This window comes from Microtus pennsylvanicus, chromosome 3 (assembly GCF_037038515.1).
Source record: "Microtus pennsylvanicus isolate mMicPen1 chromosome 3, mMicPen1.hap1, whole genome shotgun sequence".
NCBI lineage: Eukaryota > Metazoa > Chordata > Mammalia > Rodentia > Cricetidae > Microtus > Microtus pennsylvanicus.
Window position 1 is genome coordinate 105,643,458 of NC_134581.1, and position 22,430 is coordinate 105,665,887.

Below are 22,430 nucleotides of genomic sequence, written 5' to 3' on the forward strand. Positions count from 1 at the left end.
CTTACCAAAATATCTTCCCAGTGGCAGTTTCCACAGTGAGAGCACTGGTCACTGTAAGGTGTACACTAATATTAAGACCCATAATGAAGTAAATGACTAGGTAACTAACTCAAAAAAGGAGGGCAGAGAAATGCATCTCCCATAAATAATACCAAAAGCTCTACATAGATGTTTTGCCCTGGGTCAGGTCTCAATGATGGGCTTGTTTGGTTGGAAGCATCACCTCAGCCCCTAACATCCTTATCCAAAAAGTCTGCGATATTTGGTTGAAAGTGTTACCCAAGCCCCGATACCCCTTTATCCAAGGAGTCTGGCATGTGTAGTTGGAAGCTCCACACCAAGCCCACCTCCCCTGGGAGTTGCTGCAGTCCAGACTCTACCTTTGAAAAAAACCTGCCAAATGGTGACCCCCCTCCTCCCCAGAGAGGGTCAAGACCACTTCCACAGGCTATTTAAACTGCCTCTCAGAGAACCAACACTTGGTCATCTGGTTCTCCTTTCCCCTCTCCATGGTTTCCAAGTCTTCCTCCCCGGGGGGGCCTGAGGGCCACTGGAAGCACTGGCATCCATTAAACCTGGGATTTTTCTTATTCAGTTTGATTTGGTCTGATTTGGATTATTGCGTCAGTGGGGAGATTTGTTGAGCCACTTGTTAGGCTGCAAAAGAAACTTTACAGGGTTGTATGCAACAACTTCTTTCCGAAGACTAGGTATAAGGAGACAGTACTATAACGGAATAAACTCAGCACCTCAATCAGTACGGTGCACATGGTGGTGGTGAATGAGGTGACAGGACAGAACCCTGTCAAGGCTGAGGAGACAGCACTTCATCTCTGAGGCCTTTCCAAGACCTGGAACCCCAGTTTAACAATAATTAAAATGGTATGTATTCTAGAGAACATCTGGTCACTTTTGCAAACAAAGTCTTTGAACTTGGACAGTGTTGGGATGCCTGAGAAACACAAAGGTCAAATGATCTGGGTAAGAGAGGACACTGGGTTAAACTAAGGCGATCTGAATCAAAGGCTACCTTAGTAACCAGAATAAGTATTGGTCCACTATATGCGACACACACCATACTAATAACTTAAGACATTAACAACACGAGAAACCATATGCGACCTATGAGGGATAGCAGTGTGCAGTTTTTCTTCAACTCTAAACTGATCTAAAATTAAGTTGACCTAATAAGACTAACAAATATTTTACATACAAATGAACACTCTGATCCTCATTATGCCCAAGCTTGAGCCAACCACTTATTACTTAAGGTATATATAGAATCCTAAGAAAATGAAAGAAGTCTATCCGCCAAGTGGTTCTCAGCCTTCCTAATGCAGAAACCCTTTAATACAATTCCTCATGTTGTGGTGACCCCAACCAGAACATTAGTTTGTTGTTACTTCATAACTGAAATTTTGCTACTGTTAAGAATCATAAATATCTTTGAGAGTATTGTCCCAGTAGTAGAGAACCACTGCTTTATGTAAAGATGGTGACAATAGAGGCAAATTTTATTTTTAACTGAAAAGATTATATTTCCAACCAATTCTGTTTTTAATTAGTAAGATCTGACAAGTGGATCAAAACAGTTCAAAATCAAGCTTCTGCCCTATTTTACTTTTTTAAGTACTTTTTAAAGTAATTTATTAATCCAACAACAGACAAAAATAGCTACAAAGCACATATCTATCAGTGTTAGTAAGAACAACAACAGCACACCACTTAGCACCAAGCCTGCACCATTCCCTCCAGTCAACAGAGCAGGAAGCCACTGTCATTAGCAAGGCACTCACAGACCTTGAAGACAACCCTTGGAGCTGGAGAAATGCCTCTAATCGAATGTTTCATGAAGTTTCACAAAAATAATGACAAATATTTTAGAACCTTTATAGATACTCCTAAACTATCTTCATGTATTTATTTACATGAAAAAGATAGTATTCTCAATAAATATTCAACAGCAAAGAACTTCCCTGCTGAAGACATTTATATTCTCCACCATGAGGAAAAATTAGTAAATTCACTATGGTTAAACTTTAAAATGGAACTGTTTTCTGGAAGTACTTAAAAAATCACTGTGGAAATAGTGATTGTTTTTTGTTATCTATTAAGCTGCTCTTTTGAAGAAGCTAAAGCAGATTCCTGTCCAGACACCGAAGAAGCAGGATGTGACCTGCCCCACTGAAAAAGCTACTGAGCCATGTGGCTAACATGTACTAAATAATGGGCTAATATAAGTTACAAGAGCTAATACAAAGCCTGAGCTAATGGGCGAATCAGTTTATATAGAAAAAAAGCTAAAGCAGCTATTGTGGTGCCACTTCAGTCAGGACAATCCTGGCATACCTGGAGCATCTTGCACTATTGGGTACTGCACACAATACACAATAAAAACTAAGGTGTGATATTTCCTTCATGAAACACACAGATGAGATCAGGGCTTTAGTATGAGGAACTTGTTTTACCCAAATAACAACTTTAGTGTAATAATCAATAAATATGCCTTTGTACGGCTGTACAGGGTTCAGCTCATAGAAACTGTTCCTCTCTGCTGCCAGAGAGCATCACACTAGTGCTTAAGTAACTAAACTATAGAATTGGACTCAACAGGACAAAACAGCGATGTGGTGGCTAATCTTGGTGTCAACTTGACTATATCTGGAATCAGTTAAAACCCAAGCAGCTGGGCACTCCCATGAACGATTTTATTGATTAGATCATTCGAAGTGAGAAGATCAGCATTATATCTAAGTCACACCTTCTGGTGGCAGCCATTTAAAAGACATAGAAGAAGGACATTTTTGTGTTTTGCCTGCTTGTCCTCACTCTTGCTGGTAAAGTTCATCTATTCTGTTGCTGAGGCATTCTTTCACTGTTGTTAGAATCTACTTCTAGAGCCTAACTAAAGACCAGGAGCTCTCTATAAATTCTCTGGGATTCCAGAACCAGACTGGGACTGCACATGTTGATAAGAGGTTTCTGTCACACCCGGTCCTGCAGCAGTTAAGTCATAAAGAAACGCATAGAAGCCTACATTAATTATAAACTGGTTGACCCATTAGCTCAGGCTTCTTATTAACTAACTCTTCCATGTTAAATTAACCCATAGTTCTTGTTTGTGTTAGTCACGTGTGTCAGTACCTTTTATCAGTGAAGCATTCTTTCTCATCTTGTTTCCTCTACGTCTGGGTGATGACTACAGACTGAGCCTTTCCTCTTCCCAGAATTCTCCTATTCTGGTCGCCCCACCTATCCTTCCTGCCTATCTACTGACTAATCAGCATTTTATTAAACCAAAAAAAAGTGACAAATCTTTACAGTGTACAAGACCACTGTCTCACATTACAAACAAACTACTAGTTTTCTGGTCTTTCCATCAGTAGACAGCCTTCATTGGACTACTCACATCATACCTGCAAGACACTCTAATAAATCTCATTTACACATATATTTTTCATTCTATCAGTTCTGTTCCTTTAGAGAACGTTGACTAATGCAACTGGCAATACAACTGATGAGCTATGATATTAGCTATGCGTTCCTAGACAAATTACTTAATCTGAGGTACTATGGAGACATGAGAGAACATCACAAGTATTACAAGAGATGATATAAGTTCAGCACTTAGAGCAACTGGTGGCTTATGGTAAGTTCTCAGTGCATGATAGCTATTACTCCTTCTTAATATGGAAGCTATCAAGAAAAGAATACCACAAAAAAATTTAAACAAAATATTTAAAAGTATTAACTTATGGAAAGAAACATAAATTTTTTAAAATAGTAAGTAAGCATTCAAACTTGCCAGTCTGGTCTGGAATAACTTGTAAAGACTGAGGTCTTTGAAAATTCTCTGTTATTAGGTAACTACATAATTACTAAAGGTTCTACTGATAGTGCTGGCCAGGCACTGAATAGTATGAATATCCTGATATCCTCAGTATGTTCATGCAGCATACATACCCTCAAATCAGGAGAAAAGTTGTCTGCAGAAGTTGAAATGGAATCTGAAGATATAGCAGAAGCTGACTTCGTATGCACCGAGTTCTCTGAATGAGAAGTAGAAGCACTACAAAATATAAAAACACACGGTATGTTTGGAAAATGGGGCTATGTTGACCAATTTTAGATGTTTGCTTTATAACTCTAATATTTACTGCAACCTGCTCTGGAAGCATTTATAACTCCAATATTTAACGCAAACTGCATTGTAAGTGGGTCCTGGGTTGTCTCTTCCATGGTTCCTAAAGACAGAAAAATTACAGACTGTTCTTTAAGAGTTAAGTATGCTTGACACTCAAGTCTGGACAGACTTTCCTAGTACTTTTCCTAGTACTCTGAATTCCATCCAGTTATTTACCCATGGGGGAGGGGGTAAGTGAGATGGCTTAACAAGTTAAGGTGCTTGCCTCAGAGCCTGACAATGTAAGTTCGATCCCAACTCCCCACAAGTTGTTCTTTAATATAATATAATGCACATGAGTATCCAAAGAAACACAAATACACACAAAATAAATAAATGTAAAAAAAAATTAAAGACCATTCCAATATGCAAAACCATTACATCAGGCACAGCAAGTCAAAGGCAAATTTGGCATAGTCCCCATGTACATGTGGCTCACAAGCTTGTGATAAAACATGCAAATGAATAAACAGGCCACGTGATAAGAGCTCCCTCCTCCACACACATCAGAAAATTCAGGGAGAACGTAGGCAATGGCACATGATGGGAGCCTTTTACACAACACAAGGGCTGGACCAGACCGTGCGCATTCCAGGCTGTATTTCCACTGAGCTGTACTCCAGCCCTTTGTAAAAATACTTCAGTTTAGGTGCAAGTAGTCAATGCCTTTACCAGGCAGGGAACCTAGTCTTCCTGCAGCAGCCCACCCCCACCCCAGGGCCTAGGAACATAGAAGGGCATTTGAGCTGAATCCTGAAAGAGCAAACTGCCAGGCCACTAAAAAAGACAAACAAAAAACACTGCAAGGAATTTCTGTCCACAGTACATAGGCATGATATCTGACTGGCACTCCAAACAGTCTATGTTGATGCAACAAAATAGCTAAGACTTAAAGATTATTTTTGTGAATTTCTCTTGTTAGTGTCTCACTAGCGGGTTGATTAATATTTTACATTAGTGAGTAGGTTTTGGGTGGAGAAAAAAACCCAGCCACATAGTTTTTACTGAAAAGTTATGTTGCCATGGATATAAACCAGATGGTTCAGTAAACAAACTAAAGTGGTAATTACAGACGGTTTTGTGTTTCAGGTGCTGATTCGTGAGCATGCTCTAAGACCACAAAGCATTATTGATAATCTACTTATAAAAGTCAGCATTCAATTTAGAGTCAGCCCTGGTTTTAAGGCTGGTTAGTACAGTGCTATTAAATTTTTTCCCAATTATTTTCTTTTTTAAAAATGTATTCACATGCTGTTTGAGGAGTCTTTACATCCACAAAGAAGTGTAGGAGGGCCTTAGAATTTTTGAGTGTGAGGGGGATCTGTAACATACATTGTGTTTTACTCCATTTTTACACAATGTATCATTTAATACTATTTTATGGGAATAACACAGTATTATAAGTTTAAAAAACTGAACATTTAAAAATAAGGAGTCATCCAATAAATTTTCATGAGTAAAAAAACTGCTACAAAGGTATGGCAACATCAAAGAACAAAGAACATCCAAGGAACCATGTGTGGTTCGGCAAAGCTGGAGGTGTAGACAAGCCCGGGACCCTTTGCACATTTGACTCCAGACTCTCACTGAGCCTGTCCTGAATGACTATGGAAGTAATCACACTCAACAGTTACATTACTTTCTTAAATTCTTATACAATTTCTGATACTTGATCACATTCTATTTTTATTATTTTATTATCTTATTATTTATTAGTCTCAGATATGTAACTCAGTCCTCAAGGATAAAAATTATGTTCTTATTTTTATTTCTACAAAATCTAAAGCAGCACAAAATAGTCTAAAAAAAGTAAAAAATGAAAAGACAGTGCATTAAAGCTTAAAATGCAGATTTAAAATATACATACGTGCACACATAAGTACACACACAAACACACTTTTAAATTAGTCTCACTATTTAGCCCATGGTGGCATCCCTCCCTCGCCATCTTGGCTTCTCTCTGTTCCTTTTCCGGCTCCCCCCTTCTCTTTCTCTCTCTGTCCTCTTCTCTCTCTCTCCTCTTTCTCTTCCTTTCTCTCTCTCTCTCTCTCTTTCCCCTTTTTTCCTTCCTCTCCATAACCCATCTAATAAATGTCTAACTTTATTTTGTATAGTATGTTTATCCATCTCTCTCGCCCACCGTTGGCAGTCACATGGAGACCGTCTGCGTGGTCCTGGGCACCGTCCCTGCTTGGGACCCCGGCAGCTTACAGCAAACCCATCTGCATGGTGTGCCTATCTGTCTGCCTCTTGCCTACCCATCGCCCACATGGCTAGCTGCTGGGGACGCCCAGGGGACCAGCCACCTTGGTTTGTGGACCTGACGCAAGCTGCCAGGACCCACAGCAAAACTTTATAACATTTGGTGCCGTGTGACTCGGATAGGCGCTCCTGCCCAGAACTCCTCTCCCAGGGTCAGGACCCTGAACCACGGTTTTTTTCAACTCCCACCACCCGCTTCCTGGCTTCAAGCGGTGAGTCTCCCCTGTTCTGCTACGGTTGCTTCCCTTAACTGGAATCATGTTTGGACTGACCCAGGGCCAGTCAACCCGCACTAGCACTGTACACTCCCCATGCGGTGCATCCAACTGAGGACCCAGGGTTCCTCAGATTCTTCATCTTTTTTTTCCATTTCTTCTCTTTTCTTCTTCTTCCCTTGTCGTAAAACGCCACTCGGAGTGGCCTCTGGTCTCTCTGGTTTCTGAGTCACCTCAACCAACCAGATCCAGCCAGGCCATAACACCCCACCTGGAGCTAGGGGTCGGCCAGCTCATGGGTCCTGGGTGTTCGTGCTGATTTGCACCCCACCTATACGGTGAGATGTTCCCATTATAGGCCTTGAGGTGCTGCTGTTTCGCGGGTTTTCATGATTTCGGCTGTGAATAGCAACCATCAATGTTCCCCGACTTTTTTTAAATTCAAGCCGTGGCATGGTGCAGTTTTTTCAGTTCCAGCCTTTTGCTCCCCTCTGCAGCTTGTGGTGTGGCATTGTGGCTCAGTGACAGGGTAGATCACACCTTTAGGTCCCTCTTATTAGGCTTAAAATCCTTACAGCTCAAAAATTATGGCTTTTTCATACAACACGTGGCTGCTGCAATTTTGACTGGGGTCAGGTGACTTCGCCACCATCTTGGCTGAGAGCCAGGTCAGGTGACCAAGCTCTTCCATCTTTACTGAAGTATATACCCTGCTTTTCATGACAGTGAGACACATCTGCTCCTGGCAGCACCAATCTACTTCATAAAAGGATGGTGGGCACCAAAGAATCTCCATGTGGAATTCACTTCCGTTGTGTCAAAGTTAGCCATTTGGGCAAGAAACTGCCCTTGCCTTGACTGATGACAATACACTGTACAAACTGGACAAGCAGGACACAAAGAAAAAAGATTGCTGAGCTTTGCCAAGACAAAGTAAGTCAGTCTTTCTAAATTTTCCTCACAGAAAAGTCTATCAGATATCCTAAGCCTGTAGACCAAGGATGGGTGTCTGAATACTGCAGAGAAACCTTTGGTGACTACCCAGGCATCCAGATGACTCTGTCATTTATTTAGTCTTGGAAGTCACACTGTTTACTCGGATAATGTTATTTCCTTCTGGGGTCTCTGATGAAGATGAGATGGTTCTAGTTTTCTTTGTTACCAAATTCAGAAAAGAAACTTACATAAGAGATGTAAATTTGTAAGGCTAAGAAACATAAAAGTTTAAGTTGTTTACCTAAGAAGATATTTTTAGGGTAGTAATATAAGTTATGATAGAAAACAGTTTAAGTATAAAACTCTGGACTCACTAAAATAGATAATACAGTACTTTCTCCAAATCTGCCAAATACATATGGACTAAGCAATTGTGAATTTAATTCTTAGTTGATAATTGTTCTTATTGTATGTGGTTTTACTATGTTAGAGTTAAAATCTTTCCTTTTAATTTATACAAAAGGGGGGAACTATTGTGGGGATACATGTACATGGTGTGAAGGTGTATTGCTGTGACTGGCGTAAAGAAGATCTTCACCAACCCCGCAACTGACAAAGGTCTGATCTAAATATATAGAGAACTCAAGAAACTAGACCGTAAAAGGCTAATCAACCCAATTATAAAATGGGGCATTGAGCTGAACAGAGAATTCTCAACAGAAGAACTTCAAATGGCCAAAAGACACTTAAGGTCATGCTCAACTTCCTTAGCGATCAGGGAAATGCAAATCAAGACAAGTTTAAGATACCATCTTACACCTGTCAGAATGGCTAAAATAAAAAACACCAATGATAGCCTCTGTTGGAGAGGTTGTGGAGAAAGGGGTACACTCATCCATTGCTGGTGGGAATGCAAACTTGTGCAACCACTTTGGAAAGCAGTATGGCGGTTTCTCAGGAAATTCGGGATCAACTTACCCCTGGACCCAGCAATACCACTCTTGGGAATATATCCAAGAGAGGCCATATCATACAACAAAAGTATATGCTCTACGATGTTCATAGCAGCATTGTTTGTGATAGCCAGAACCTGGAAACAACCTAGATGCCCTTCAATGGAAGAATGGATGAAGAAAGTATGGAATTTATATATATTAGAGTACTACTCAGCAATAAAAAACAAGGACTTCTTGAATTTTGCATGCAAATGGATGGAAATAGAAAACACTATCCTGAGTGAGGTAAGCCAGACCCAAAAAGAGGAACATGGGATGTACTCACTCATATTTGGTTTCTAGCCATAAACCAAGGACATTGAGCCTATAATTAGTGATCCTAGAGAAGCTAAATAAGGAGAACCCAAAGAAAAACATATAGGCATCCTCCTGAATATTAACCTTCAGCAAGCGATGAAAGGAGACAGAGACAGAGACCCACATTGGAGCACAGGACTGAAATCTCAAGGTCCAAATCAGGAGCAGAAGGAGAGAGAGCACGAGCAAGGAACTCAGGACCGCGAGGGGTGCACCCACACACTGAGACAATGGGGATGTTCTACTGGGAACTCACCAAGACCAGCTGGCCTGGGTCTGGAAAAGCCTGGGATAAAACCGGACTCTCTGAACATAGCGGACAATGAGGACTACTGACAACTCAAGAACAATGGCAATGGGTTTCTGATCCTACTGCATGCACTGGCTTTGTGGGAGCCTAAGCAGTTTGGATGCTCAACTTACTAGACCTGGATGGAGGTGGGGGTTCCTTGGATTTCCCACAGGACAGGGAACCCTGATTGCTTTTCGGGCTGCGGGGGGGGACTTAGTTGGGGGAGGGGGAGGGAAATGGGAGGCGGTGGCGGGGAAGAGACAGAAATCTTTAATAAATAAATTTAAAAAAAGAATAAAAAAAACCAAACAAACAAAAAAAAGCTGAACAAACAGCTACACAGGAGGTATAGGTGGAATTTCTGGGGCAAGAAATGAAGAGAAGGAGGAATCTAGGCATGCAAGGGATGCCGGAAAACACAGAGAAGAGGCAGGAGGTTCAAGATGGAAAAGAATGTAGTAAATTAATGTAAATGGGTTAAGTTTTAAGAGCTAGCTAGGAATAAGCCTAAGCCATAGGCTGAGTTTTTATAAGAAGTCTCCATGTCATTATTTGGGAGCTGGCTGGTAGGACAAAAGACTTATTACACATCATCTCCTCATGAATCCTGTCAGATGTGGGACCCACAGAGCAAGCTCATGACACTTGATGCTTCTGTATCTTTCCACTTATCCTAATCTGCTCCTACATAGCTTGTGTTTTAATAAATTACTACATCCCATAAGACCGCAAATTTCAAGAAGGAAGGGGAATGTCAAGAAAGAAGAATGTTATTTACCCCCATTCTGTCCCTAGAATCTCCTATGCAGTTGGCAACAAGCAGATATTTGCAAAGTCCTTGTTGGTAAATACATGAGTGAAAGAATAAGGATCAAAAGACTGGATGATTTAAATCAAACCCCTTAGAGGCCACGATGAGGACACACAGATAAAATAAAAAAGAAACTTAGAGAAAGATGGTGGGTGAAAGAAAAGCAAGGTTTGTGCTTTCTGGAGTCCTGTGTGTGTGCATTTATGTACGATATATCAAGAGCCCCTCTCCCAGGCAAAGGCTCCTTAAGAGGCTAGAGAGAACACTTCCTTTAAGACTCTAGCACGAAGAGGCAGTGGTGGCACAGGCCTTTAATCCTACCACTTGGGAGGCAGAGGCAGGAGGATTGGATCTCTATGAGCTCAAAGATCACAGTCCCTAAACAACCTGTGGGACTACTCCAAACAGTATCCTTTAATTTTGTTGCCAGCAGCTTTTGAGAAGCTTATGAGAACAATCACCTGCACTGCTGACAACATGGGGAAGTCACCATGCCTGGGCTTGCCCTGACAACTTACACCAGGTACCTCAGGCTGCCTCACCTAGGATGACAACCTGAGTCACATGTGGAGCCCATGGAGTCAGTCTCCCCCTATTCAGAAGCCACTCTTCTTGTCTCTTGAAATGGTCCCTCCTCCAGGCCTCAGGCTCACACTGGACTGTCCCTTACCTCCATCAGGACCCTGAGCCTTTTCCCTGGGGTTATATGTATTCCCTCCTTAATAATCTCATCTGGTCTCTCAATAGCACCACCTCTAAACAAGGGAAGCTTGACTTCCGGTCAACTCCAGAGCTCTCTCTAGACTCTCAGCAAATGACTTATTTAAGTACCTCCACAGACCCCAAACCTAACTCTACGCTTCTTTACCCAGCTCCAAAGTCTTTCATATCTTAGTAAATGGCAATTAGCCTTCCGCTTCCTCCAACCAAAAACTTGAGTCACTTTTCACTTTCTCAAGAAATTATTTGGCCTTCAAAACACATACATTTCTCCACTGTGACACACCTCTTCTGCTAGTGTGCCATCTTCTTCTGGAATGATTTCCTAAACAGATACCTTGCTCTGTTCTTATTCATTCTTCATACAGCAGCCTTTGGAAGATGCTGATCATCATTCATCTCCTCTCAACTATCCTAAGCTTCCCATGCCACTGCTAGGGAAGTCCAAGTCCTTAAAATGACCACGCATTGTTTCACTATCTGCTGCTGTCCTGACCTCATCTCCTATCTGCTCTAGGGCTCCCCTGCACCTTTGGGCACCACTCCTGATAACTCTTCCTGCACACATTCCTGCTTTCCCTTTGTTCCTGTCAGAACTGTTGCTCACATGGGGCTCTCTTATTTAAAATGCACTGTTACCAACCCATCCTCCACCTGCTTCCTTCCTTTCTTTCCACAGCATCACATTTTGTCTTATGTGTTTATTCTGTCTCCCATATCCGTTAAAGTACAAACCTTTAAGGATTCCACATCTTGTCTATACTGGTCATCATGGGATCCCCAGAGTCAAGAATCTGTATTCCCAATGGGAGAACATGAGCGCCATAGGTGTGAATAAATGGCCCTTAGAGGTAGGGCCAAACAAAACAACAAAAAAAATTTTAAAGTTATTTTGTTTTCTAAGATAAAGTCTCACGTAGCCCAGGCTAGCTTTGAATTCCTGACTCTTCTATCTCCACTGCTCAAGTGCTGGCACTATAAGCATGTACCAACACAATCAATGAAAACTTTATTATTTCAATCCCAAAACAAAGTAGATAAAATCATATTCACTCTGTGAGCATGGGGGGAAGGGGCAAAACAGAGAGAAATGTATTTTTAAAAATGTTCCTTAGGAGGGTAACAATTTTCTTGAATGATAAACACTGGCCTAGCCCAATAGCTGGCATTACAGTAGATACTCACACGTTTAAATTTATTGGATAAATTACTTAATATCTACTGAGTTGTTACCCATGCTACGAGCTATTCATATACATAGGATGATGAAATAAAATAACACATGTAACAGTATAGCACCTTATCTTGCAAGCAATACCAAACCCACTATTATTCTAACGAAGATGAGAAAAGGACTCCTCCCAACAACTAGAAACCCTAGATGATCACCATGCAGTTAAATACAGAAGTGTAAAGTTAAAATGGGTGAAACTAACAATTTGATTCTTACAGAAACAGTTGGGGCTAGAGATATGGCTCATCTTTTAAAGGCTAGGCTCACAACCAAAACATCAAGAAACAGCTAGCAGGATGTGGAATGTCAGGCCTGTCACCCTACAGTTTGGAAAGCAGAGGCAAATAGCATGTTTTAGCCTGCCTATAGATAAATGATGAAATCCTACGTCAAATAAAGCAAACAGAAGAGTTACCATGATCAGCAGTGCCAGTAGAGAGACTGAGCTCAAGACTGACTGAGGCTGAGAACCATAGTTGTAAACACTGAAACCATTGTGCTGAACTAGTTTTCAGGGTCTTCATAACTCTTCAGCCCCTGATAGTGGATAGTTCCCAACTCTCCCCTCTTCGGTATGTACACACACACACACACACACACAATGTCAATATCTGAGAGATGCTAACCTTGTTCCTTAGCACCGTTCTTTAATTATAATGAATATTTCCCCGAGCAAAAGTTCTCAATCTGCAGCAGCATTTGTTTTTCATTCCCGATCAGTGTGGACCTTTTGGCCCAAGCCAGTAAGCAGAGTTAAGAACTAAGATTAGAGTTAAGAGCTAAAATTAAATTAAAAATTACAATCTTCTTCTATTCCTGTATATTTGTCAATGGAAATACCCACACACATATAAATACACACACATACATATAAATAAACATACATACATACAAACACACACATATAAACACAAATACATACCCATGAACACAACACTTATATAAACACAACATACAAACACATACACACACTTAGTAAACATATACTAAAAGCCATTACTGGATAACATGTTAGTACCAGTAAGATTCAAAGTAACACAGAACTGACTGTGTTCTACAATGAAGTGATTACAACACTCCGTGCCCCAGAGCATTAATGTATCTCTTCAGAGAGGTGAGCATGTTATGCCAAAACAGGAAGCATCAACAGCACCAATCTTAGAAATTAATGAACATTATAGCAAAGCTGGTCAGAATATAGCCAGCACTATCCAAGACATCAATTGTACTTTACAGCATTCATGCAGACAGCTTTTCCTCTGAGGAGTACCCTCACAACAGCATTCACGTAGACAGCTTTTCCTCTGAGGAGTACCCTCACAACAGCATTGCGATTTTACTCTAATATAATATCCCATAAGAAGGCCATTAACAACTCACAAACATGCTGGGTGTAACTTAATGGCTGTGTGCGGCCTAGCAGAAGTAAGACCCACGGGCTCAATGCCCACCACAAATGCATTTATCTTTTCAGCATTACTTTAAAAAATGGAAGTCAATCTAAGTTCTCTTCTCCTTATATCCCAAATTACACTCTTTAGTTCCTACATAGGAGAATAAAGCTGGTGTTATTTGAATGCTAATTTCTGTTTCCCACAAACCTCTGAAAAAATACACAAATACACAGTAAGAGAGGGCACAGAGCAGCAAAAGCACTCAGTCTCTGTCCCCAGCCCTCCCCACCCCCGCCAGTGGTTGTGCTTCATCCACAAGAACCAGACAGACCCCGTTACTGCCGCAGTGGCCCTCACACACCTGCTCACCGCTGCGGTACCATAGTGCTCTTTCCCTTCCTTGTCCCACTCAGAACTTTCACCACCACAAAGTGCAGTACTGATGCGAACAGTAACCCAACAGGCAGGCGGGAATTTCTCTGTCCTAAACAATATAAAAAGACTACATAAAGAAACTTCTATTTTACTGGGATTTCTTTTACTTGGGAGCCCCTGTCCCCCAGCTACACATATTTCAGAAGTGGTTAATACACAAACTTGCAAATTGAGAAAATCCCTCCTAATCAAATGAATGCCAGTGTCTATGTGTACCTAAGGAAGTACTGAGACTACCAGACTTAAGCATCTTTTGTTAATGCTGCTAAAGAAAAAAATAATGTCTGAAGACAGCAGGATTCATACACCACCTCAAACATCCCTATACCTAGAAGCACTACCTCAGCTTCCCAGAAAGACGGAGTTTGAGGAATTCTCCCTCCAACTGCAGGGTCAGCTAACTGCCCTCCTACTCTCTCCCTCTTTCTCTCCATTTGAGGAGCAGGAACTTCTTAAATCTCTTTTCCTTCTGCCTCTGCTATATAACCAACATATGTTATTGTGTATCATGTATTGTAAAAAGTAGGCTCACTGTCTTAGAGACCGGCAGGCTAACAAGGTGCTAGTTTGATACGTTGGCATCTCATCACAGCCCAAAGTGAGGATGAAGGTTCATAAAAGATGTAAAGGAAACAAGGAAAACCCAGAATAAGACAGCGAATCCAGTGGCTGAAACATGTGCTTTCAGTCCAAGAATCCTGGTTTCACCACCTGACAAATAAATCCAATCAACTTAATCTAAGCTCTTTCTTTATCCATACAATAAACTGCTGACACTATATAAAAGCAGTGTTTAATATTGAACTAGTAGAAAGTGTTAAACAACTGCATTGTGTAAATACAAGAGCTCCATATTAGAAAAGTAACAAGATGAAATGAGAAATAAGGAACCACTAAAAAAAGAAAATCAAACTAAACAGTTAGGCATAAAAGTCCATCTTCACTAGCTTGACACTGTAAAGTGTCTTCATGTACAATGGAAAACTGACAAATTTCTAAACTCAAAATAATTCTAGTCAACACTTAACCTTAGAGTACAAATATTAGGAGAGAGTTTTAAAAGCACACACACATACACACACACACTCACGCACACACTCCATGCACAACTTTCAATTCATTCAAGACTAATTCAAGCTTCAATCACAAGGCCAAGTCTACCACCAGTGCTTTTAATGAAAACAACAGTAGAGTACTGTCTCCGACACCTGGTTTGCTGGATTGTTAATAAAATCATACTACATCCTTGTCATTCATCACTAGCAGCGCTCAACAATAACAGACAGAAAATAAAATCCAAGCACTAACAGATTCCAACATTCATGCTTGATTCCTGCTAACCCACTATTCGTAAGCGTGAACATCGGAGACACTGGAAACGTTACTAGCATCACACATGCTTAACTCAAAACAGCCCAGAAAGTTAGATCACGTCACCTGCTTTTCAGTCCTCATAAACAAGTCTCAAGAGGGTTCAGGATCTGTCGGCCATGTTTCTTCCACGCCCAGGCTCAGCTGACCACAGTTGTTAAAGTAAGATCTAAACCATTTGCCTTGTTTAAACAGCTTCTCTCACTGACAATTCCATTTTTGGTGAGTATCCCATGAAAAGGAGAGGTACCTTCAGAATGTTTTCTTCCTAATAATGCTGTCGCCCACAAATATTAAAGAATGCGTTCTGTATTCTGACTGGGAGAAAGCTTTTCTAGGAATGCTAATTTTGCTCTCAGCACCCACACAATGGACTGCAGTGTCCTTCCTAACCATTGTATGAGCTTGTGCTTGTTAGTCATCATGCTGAAAATTTTACTAAAGTAATAAAAGCCTGCAGTGTGCTTTGCAACACAAAAACTTACTGTCAGAATATCTGTCTCCAAAACAGAGGATACCTCACTATATATAACACAGTACTGTGTCCTGTTAAAATGCTATGCCAGCTCTGATGTTTAAATGTCACCAATCTACAGGACAAGAGAGGTGTCAGAAACAATGTGTTATCACACTGTATGTCAGAAATGAATCTTCATTTAGAGAACAAAGTAAGAACAGGTCATCCAGGACACACAGTTATATTGGTATCATTTTATTTCCAGATCAATTCAGTGCATGTGATCTGTTAGTTCCAACATAAATCTAACAGCTAATTTATACTGATAACAGCCTGCAAGACTTGTTTTCCCACAGTATGGTTTGACAGAACTGGTAAGCACCAAAGCATTGTAATCAAAGTGTCAACAGGAGGTGGGGTAAGGCCAGGGCTGGGCTAAGCACCAGCACCAGCACTAGCCCGGCAGCCACAGCAGCACTAACATAACTTAACTCAAAGTGTATTTTATTAAAAAACATTGATTTGAAATGATTTTTACATGCTCAGAGAGCAGCTTAAGCTAGTACTTAAGTGGACTACATGTATAGCCTACAGGGAAAGCTCCTCACACATAAGTTAGCAGAGAGAAATAATCTAAACTGAATTTTTCTGATTATAATTCATGCTACCTAGAGTCAGCTTAGTAAAGCTTCGATCTGGGCAACACTGACCTCAACAAGCACAGAGAACACATGCACATTGAGACTCCACACATCTGTCTATTTTGTGTGCGTGTTTTACTTGCATGCGCATCTGTGCACCATACGTATGCCTAATGCCTGCAGAGGTCAGAAGAGGATGTTGGATCCCCTGGAACTGGAGTTAGGGGTGGGTGTAACTGCCATGTAGGTGCTGACGGCTGAACCTGAGTCCTCTGCAAGAGCAACAAGTGTTCTTGACCCAAGTTACCTCCTCAGCCCTCATTTGTGTCTTAATAAGTGACATTTTGTATAATCTTCTCATGCTACAGGCAAATGTGAATTCATTGTTAAATGAACTGGTGTCATTCACTCCTTAGGCTATGTAGGTACTTTCCCAGGTCAAGCACACATAACTCACAAGTCACTGTCCTTCCAACTAACTAACTTTCCATAGACTTCAAAGTGTTGGGTGAAGATGAAGAAGTGGAGTTGGGTTGTGTTTGCTTGTTTTCCCATCACTAAGAAAGCACACACCATACCCCATCCTCTTCCCAGCCTGGAAAACTTAATACCTGAGTTATGACTCCCGACAATAGTGTGCACCGACTTTTGAACGCGGCTCCCTATATTCCAGACTAGCTGGTTGCTAGAGTAACAGGCCATTAGAGTCATAACTACTAGCTTGCTTTTTTCATTTTTTCTGTTTTATGACAGGACTAAGGAAAGTCTTTTTTACTTTACTTTTCTGAGGTAGTCTTAAATGAACAGAGAAAGAGACAACCTAGACAAAGGGAGATCTTTGTAGCTAGATGTAATGGGGCTGACTGAGCCTGACATCAGGTTTCCAACAAGAAATTTCTTTTATTCAGCAAAATGTACACCCCAGGAACTTTCACCACTCCCCTCGACAGTTTATATTGGGAGAGCACTTTGTAAACAGCAGAGCAGTTTTGCGAAAATCCAAATTCCAGTTCCATCTTTCATTAGTAGGGACACTGTAAAATTTTGAGTCTGTTATCTATCATCAGGGCTCTTGAGAAATCACAGACTGCACAAGCAAAAGAGCTGTGCAACTATAAAACGGACATCTAGTTGCACGCTTATTAGCTACTGGGTTTAGACGGAACAGACGAGTGGATGCTCATTTATTTATTTATTTGTTTGTTTGTTAATCATTTTCTTGTGACTAGTTCCTGGAAGAAGTCTTTCAATACAGCATCCTTGAGTGTTTTGTGTGTTGAAGGTGATGGCCTGAATGGACTGATCACTAAGACTCTGTTCCAGTTACTTGTTCTGTTGCTGTGATAAAAGACCTGACAAATCAATTTAAGGAGTCAGAAACAGTAGGTTCCTCACATCCAGAGTCAAGAAGCAGAAATGCATGTCCTGGAGCTCAGTTCACTTTCTTCGTCTTACGTGACCTTGCCCAGAGAGTAGTCCTAACCTCTATTAAAAAGGGTCTTCCCACATGAAATAACATAATCAAGATAATTCCCCACAGGCAAGCCAAGTGCCCTTCTTCCAGGGGATTCTAGATCCTGTCAAGTAGACAACATCACAGACTCTTATACAGTGAAAGAATTTAGGTTATTTGTGTAAAGATTACTTTAATAACATGCTTAAATACTTAGTAAAATCTGAGCGCAAGAAATAAGAAACAAGTCAAGAGACCAGTGTATACATTTTTCATTCTGATTTTAAACTAAATCAATGGCAAACATTTAAATTAAATTAAATTTATACAATTAAATAAATACAGTAAATACTAGGGCAACTCCGTAAGTGACAGCTGTGACATTCTAGGTTTCCACACATTTCCCAGGTCATCCAAGAAATACAGTGTCATTCCGAAGTATCTTTCAGCATGTATGAAATTTCTTAGGTCAATTCCTTTGGAAGGGAATTAACACTACATAATAAAGTTCTTTTTTCTTTCTTTTTCCTTTATGATGCTGGGGATTGAACCTGTGAATGCCCAACACTGTTCTACCAATGAGCTACATTTGCAGGCTAAGTCCCTTTCTGGAGATGATCTATTTGCAAATTTGAGCCTATGGGTACAACATCAATGATAATGGAATTGGCATCTGGAAAGCCAAGGATAATGAATGTATAGAGACGAACAGCTACTTAAACAAGCACTTTGAGCATGTGCAAGCCTAGTCTAGGCTTGGTCTCCCACATTACAAAAGCAAATTATTAACACCTGAAAAGCATCCTTAAACTAAGACATATCTCAAAACACTCAGAAATTGAATAGTAACATTAGTAATCTAACTTTCTTATAATTCCAACATTATTGGATATTTTTTTAAAAACGGAGCTAACTTCATTTAAAAATACAAGGTATATTTCAGGAACTGTAAGACACAATATGAAATATGTAAATTAAAAAAATTAACTCCAAATGTATGGTTCAAAACATTCCTTAAAGTTGTCAATAAATGCCAATGTATTACAAATACACTGTGACAAAATACTACAAATACAATTAATTTCAAAGGCAACCTCTGTAAACTCAATGACTCCAACACTGCTTCACAGAGCCCAAAGGAAGACAAACAATAAACAGAGTTGCTCACAGCACAGCTAGCCTGCACCTCCCACTTACATACTCTAAAAAGAGTGAAGATCTTCAAAAGTATAGGACACTCAATCCAGACAAGAGTATGAATGTCTAACATTAAAAAAGAAGTGTTCTTTCTCCATCAAAATTATTACCCAATAATTTCAAAATCAGAATTAGCCATACATGTGGCTAAAGACTGAGAAAGTGTGCAATCTTCAGGAAAATGATACATCCGCGGCTTCTGGGTTTTTCCAGGGACAATGGTCATGATGCTAACTAACATCTAAGACAGAGGAGGGGCCTATAAACATGAAGGATAGTGAGGCTGTCTAGCCAAACAAAAAATACAACATGACCCATGAAGACTTTGGAGAAAAAACACTAAGCTTTCCCAGTCTCCCCAAATTAACTGGATCAATAAACTTCCCAACATCTTTCCATCATCTGCAAACTTGGAGTGGACTGAGAGTACAAAATGGATCTGAACTAACGGATCTCAAGCTTCAGTACAGATCCTTGGATCTGTTCCCAATGATCCAGAACAGGCTAGAAACTGCAAACTAAGTGTTCACCAAGCACCACCTAACTAGAATGTGCAGTCTCCAGAGCATCTTTTTCAGAGAGATGCTAATGGACCTAACTGTAATATAGCTATCACAGCATCAAGTTATCAAGAATTCAGAACTAATTGGTAGAGAGTTTGCCTCACATTTAAAAAGTCCAGAAATCAATCTGAAGAATCCCATAAACCAAGTGCTATGACGCTCTCCTGTAGTCCTGGTGCCTGGGAAATAGAAGCAAGAGGATCAGAAGTCATGCCCACCCTCAGAGACAAAGTGAGTTTGAGGCCAGACTGGGCTATGTTAGACTCTCAGGAGGGAAATAAAAATGTAGGATCTAGCCCATAGAGTAATACATAGTGAATCCTCACAGAAGAATCAGAGAAGAAAGGAACAGGTGGGAAAGGGAGGAGAAGACTTGCCTCTAACTGTCCTCTCTATGACGAAGACATACAACATGGCAGCAACATAAACCACATACGTATCTACTGCCAGAAAACAAAGTCTCCACATAAATGCAATTGGTACCCTATTCATCCTGTTCTCACATCAAACTTCAAAGGAAGAAAAGGGAGGAAGTACACAGAAGCACCCCCGTGCCCCAAAGTCTAATGGAAAATTACTGGGTGACTAAAACTTAATGACTGCTCTCCCCAGGTACAAGAAATCACAGGATGTTCTGGACCAGACATGGAACTGAGATTAAAGTTTGAAGTCACTGATTACTCATGTGCACACATTTCATTTGGGATAACATCAGATTCCAAAGATATACTGGCAATTATGTCTGTCCATTTTTCATAGTTTCCCATTCACTTACATTATAATTTTTGAGATCTTTTATCTTCACTTCTGATGATCTTCAAATGTCAATGGCTCTTAACACATTAACTGTAAACAAACACAAAGGAACTTAGGGGTTCAGACACTGAATGAGCCCAGAGTTAAGTATTCTAAATGACTGTGCAAAGTCTCAGGGGCAGGGAAAGAGGGGGAAAGGCTTCCCTTGCATAATTCACGTGATCTTCAAAACAGAAAACTGTCCTTGCAAATGAAAACTATATGACACCAGCACCTTGCTTTCTGTATGGAAGAAGAAATACTCAAAGCTAAAGAAAATCCCCAGTTCACCAATGTGACTTCCCGTTTCTCCACAGGGAACATGGCCAGTGTCAATCTGTACAGGAACTGTCCTCTAACTGCAAAGCTGTCTGAACCTCAGGCACCTAATCTTCAGGTACAATCACTTCTGTGTCATACAGACCCTGAAGCCAGACAGACTTGGACTCCAAGGACAATCCACTCTATCTTCAGTTTTCTTATCTGTAAAACGGAAAATTTAATACTGTCAAGCTAATATAGACTTACGTGAGAAGAGCACCTAAGTAACCTAGCATCACAGCACATAGTAAGCCTACAACAAACATTCAGGGCTATTGTTTACATTATGTTGTTTATTAACTCTATTAATTTGCTATTGTAACAACTATCATGTGAAAAGCAAAACTTACCCTGGATGTTTCTATTTTTGTTACCCCTTTTGATATAGCGAATGTTTTTTAATATTAATAAAATAAGATTAACTTTATTTTTGACCTTTACAGGCAGGTGTCTTTGCTTAGTTTAAGAAAACTATGGCCCAAAGTCACTGGTCCATCAATTATTGTCCTTTCTACAGAAGCGCAAACTTGAGGTGAGACACATAAAACTGCCTGAACAGCCACTCATTTGCTGCCATCAGGAACCATGGAGAGGAACAGCAAGCAGCTTTGGAACTCACGGAAAACTCTCACTGGTTAGCATAATCATGGTGGGTGTGTCTCAGAGAAGCAGAGCCCTGAGGACTAGTTTCCTCGGACCTCGATGCTATTATCACCACATCCCTTACAATCTGTAAGTTGTATGGAAACTCTCAGGGGTCCCTAGCCCCTGTCTGGCCAGTGCCACTGGTACTTAAAATAACAGTGATTGACTTTCTGCAAGCATTGCTGCTGGAACAGACTAACAATCAACCACATTCTAAGAAAGATGTAGACTGTTAGTAAAGTTAGGTTAAGACTTTTTGTTGTTGGTGGCGGTAGTGGTGGTGTTTTGGTTTTGTTTTTCTTTCTTCCTTCCTACATTCCTTTCTTTTTCTCCCTTTTTTTTTCTTTTTTTGATTTTTGAGACAGGTTTCTCTGTGTAGTTTGGGAGTCTGTCCTAAACTTGTTCTGTAGACCAGGCTGACCGCGAGAACTCACATAGAATTGCCTCTGCCTCCCGAGTGATGGTATCAAAGGATTGCAAAACCACCACCACCATGTGGCTAAGGTTAAAATGTTTTTGTTAATGGCTTTGATGCCACTCATTTTCTGTTGTGACCACTGCCTTGCAATCAGAGGCATTTCCAGCTTGTATGAGCATCATAGGAACGTGCTTCTTGCTTTTAAATGGTTCATTGGTGTGAGGGAGAATCACTGCCTGTCTCCTATATTCTCTCTCTTCTATTCCTTAAGTCAAAACCTCCACGCTTTGCCTTAGCACAAGGCCTTTAAAAAGAGCCTACAGAACCTAATATCCTAGACCGTCTTACAGCTAGCCATGGCCACAGGACCAAGCAAGAGTCAACTGGATAGTAGCTTAAAAGCAACTTGTGATCGCTAAAGCATGTCTTTTAAAGAGAGGAACTGTCCCTTCATCTGAAAATGCAACGTCAGGCTCTACCTGCCATCGTGGCTCATATAGCAATTTTGTAATCTAAAACACATGAAGAATCTAGATTCTTGACTCAGATCCACTGCATTACAATTGTGGACTTTCATGTGAGAAAAGAAAAATCTGTTGGATTAAATCATCATTAGTGTATGTTTCCTGTTGTACCGTGCTAAACCTAATGCCAACTGTGGGCATAACTCAAAGGTACAGTACTTGCCTAGCATGCATGAAGCCTTGGGTTCCTTCATGAGCACTACAAAACATAACTAAATATCAATAAAACATGGGACCTAGGCAACAGTTC

At 40.5% G+C, this 22,430-nt stretch overlaps 1 protein-coding gene across 6 annotated transcripts in view; it reads right to left on the reverse strand.

Moving 5' to 3' along the window:
- Mtmr2 (myotubularin related protein 2) overlaps positions 1–22,430 on the reverse strand; it is a 56,585-nt gene that overhangs the window by 29,325 nt on the left and 4,830 nt on the right. For 3 of the 6 annotated variants that reach the window (XM_075966813.1, XM_075966812.1, XM_075966818.1), the window contains exon 2: positions 3,964–4,069. In XM_075966813.1, the coding sequence (XP_075822928.1) occupies positions 3,964–4,069 (106 nt within the window). Of the gene's footprint in view, positions 1–3,963; positions 4,070–15,232; positions 15,512–20,252; positions 20,324–20,696; positions 20,756–22,430 lie in introns of those variants that run through there. The other 3 variants (XM_075966815.1, XM_075966814.1, XM_075966816.1) reach the window with 3 other exon arrangements.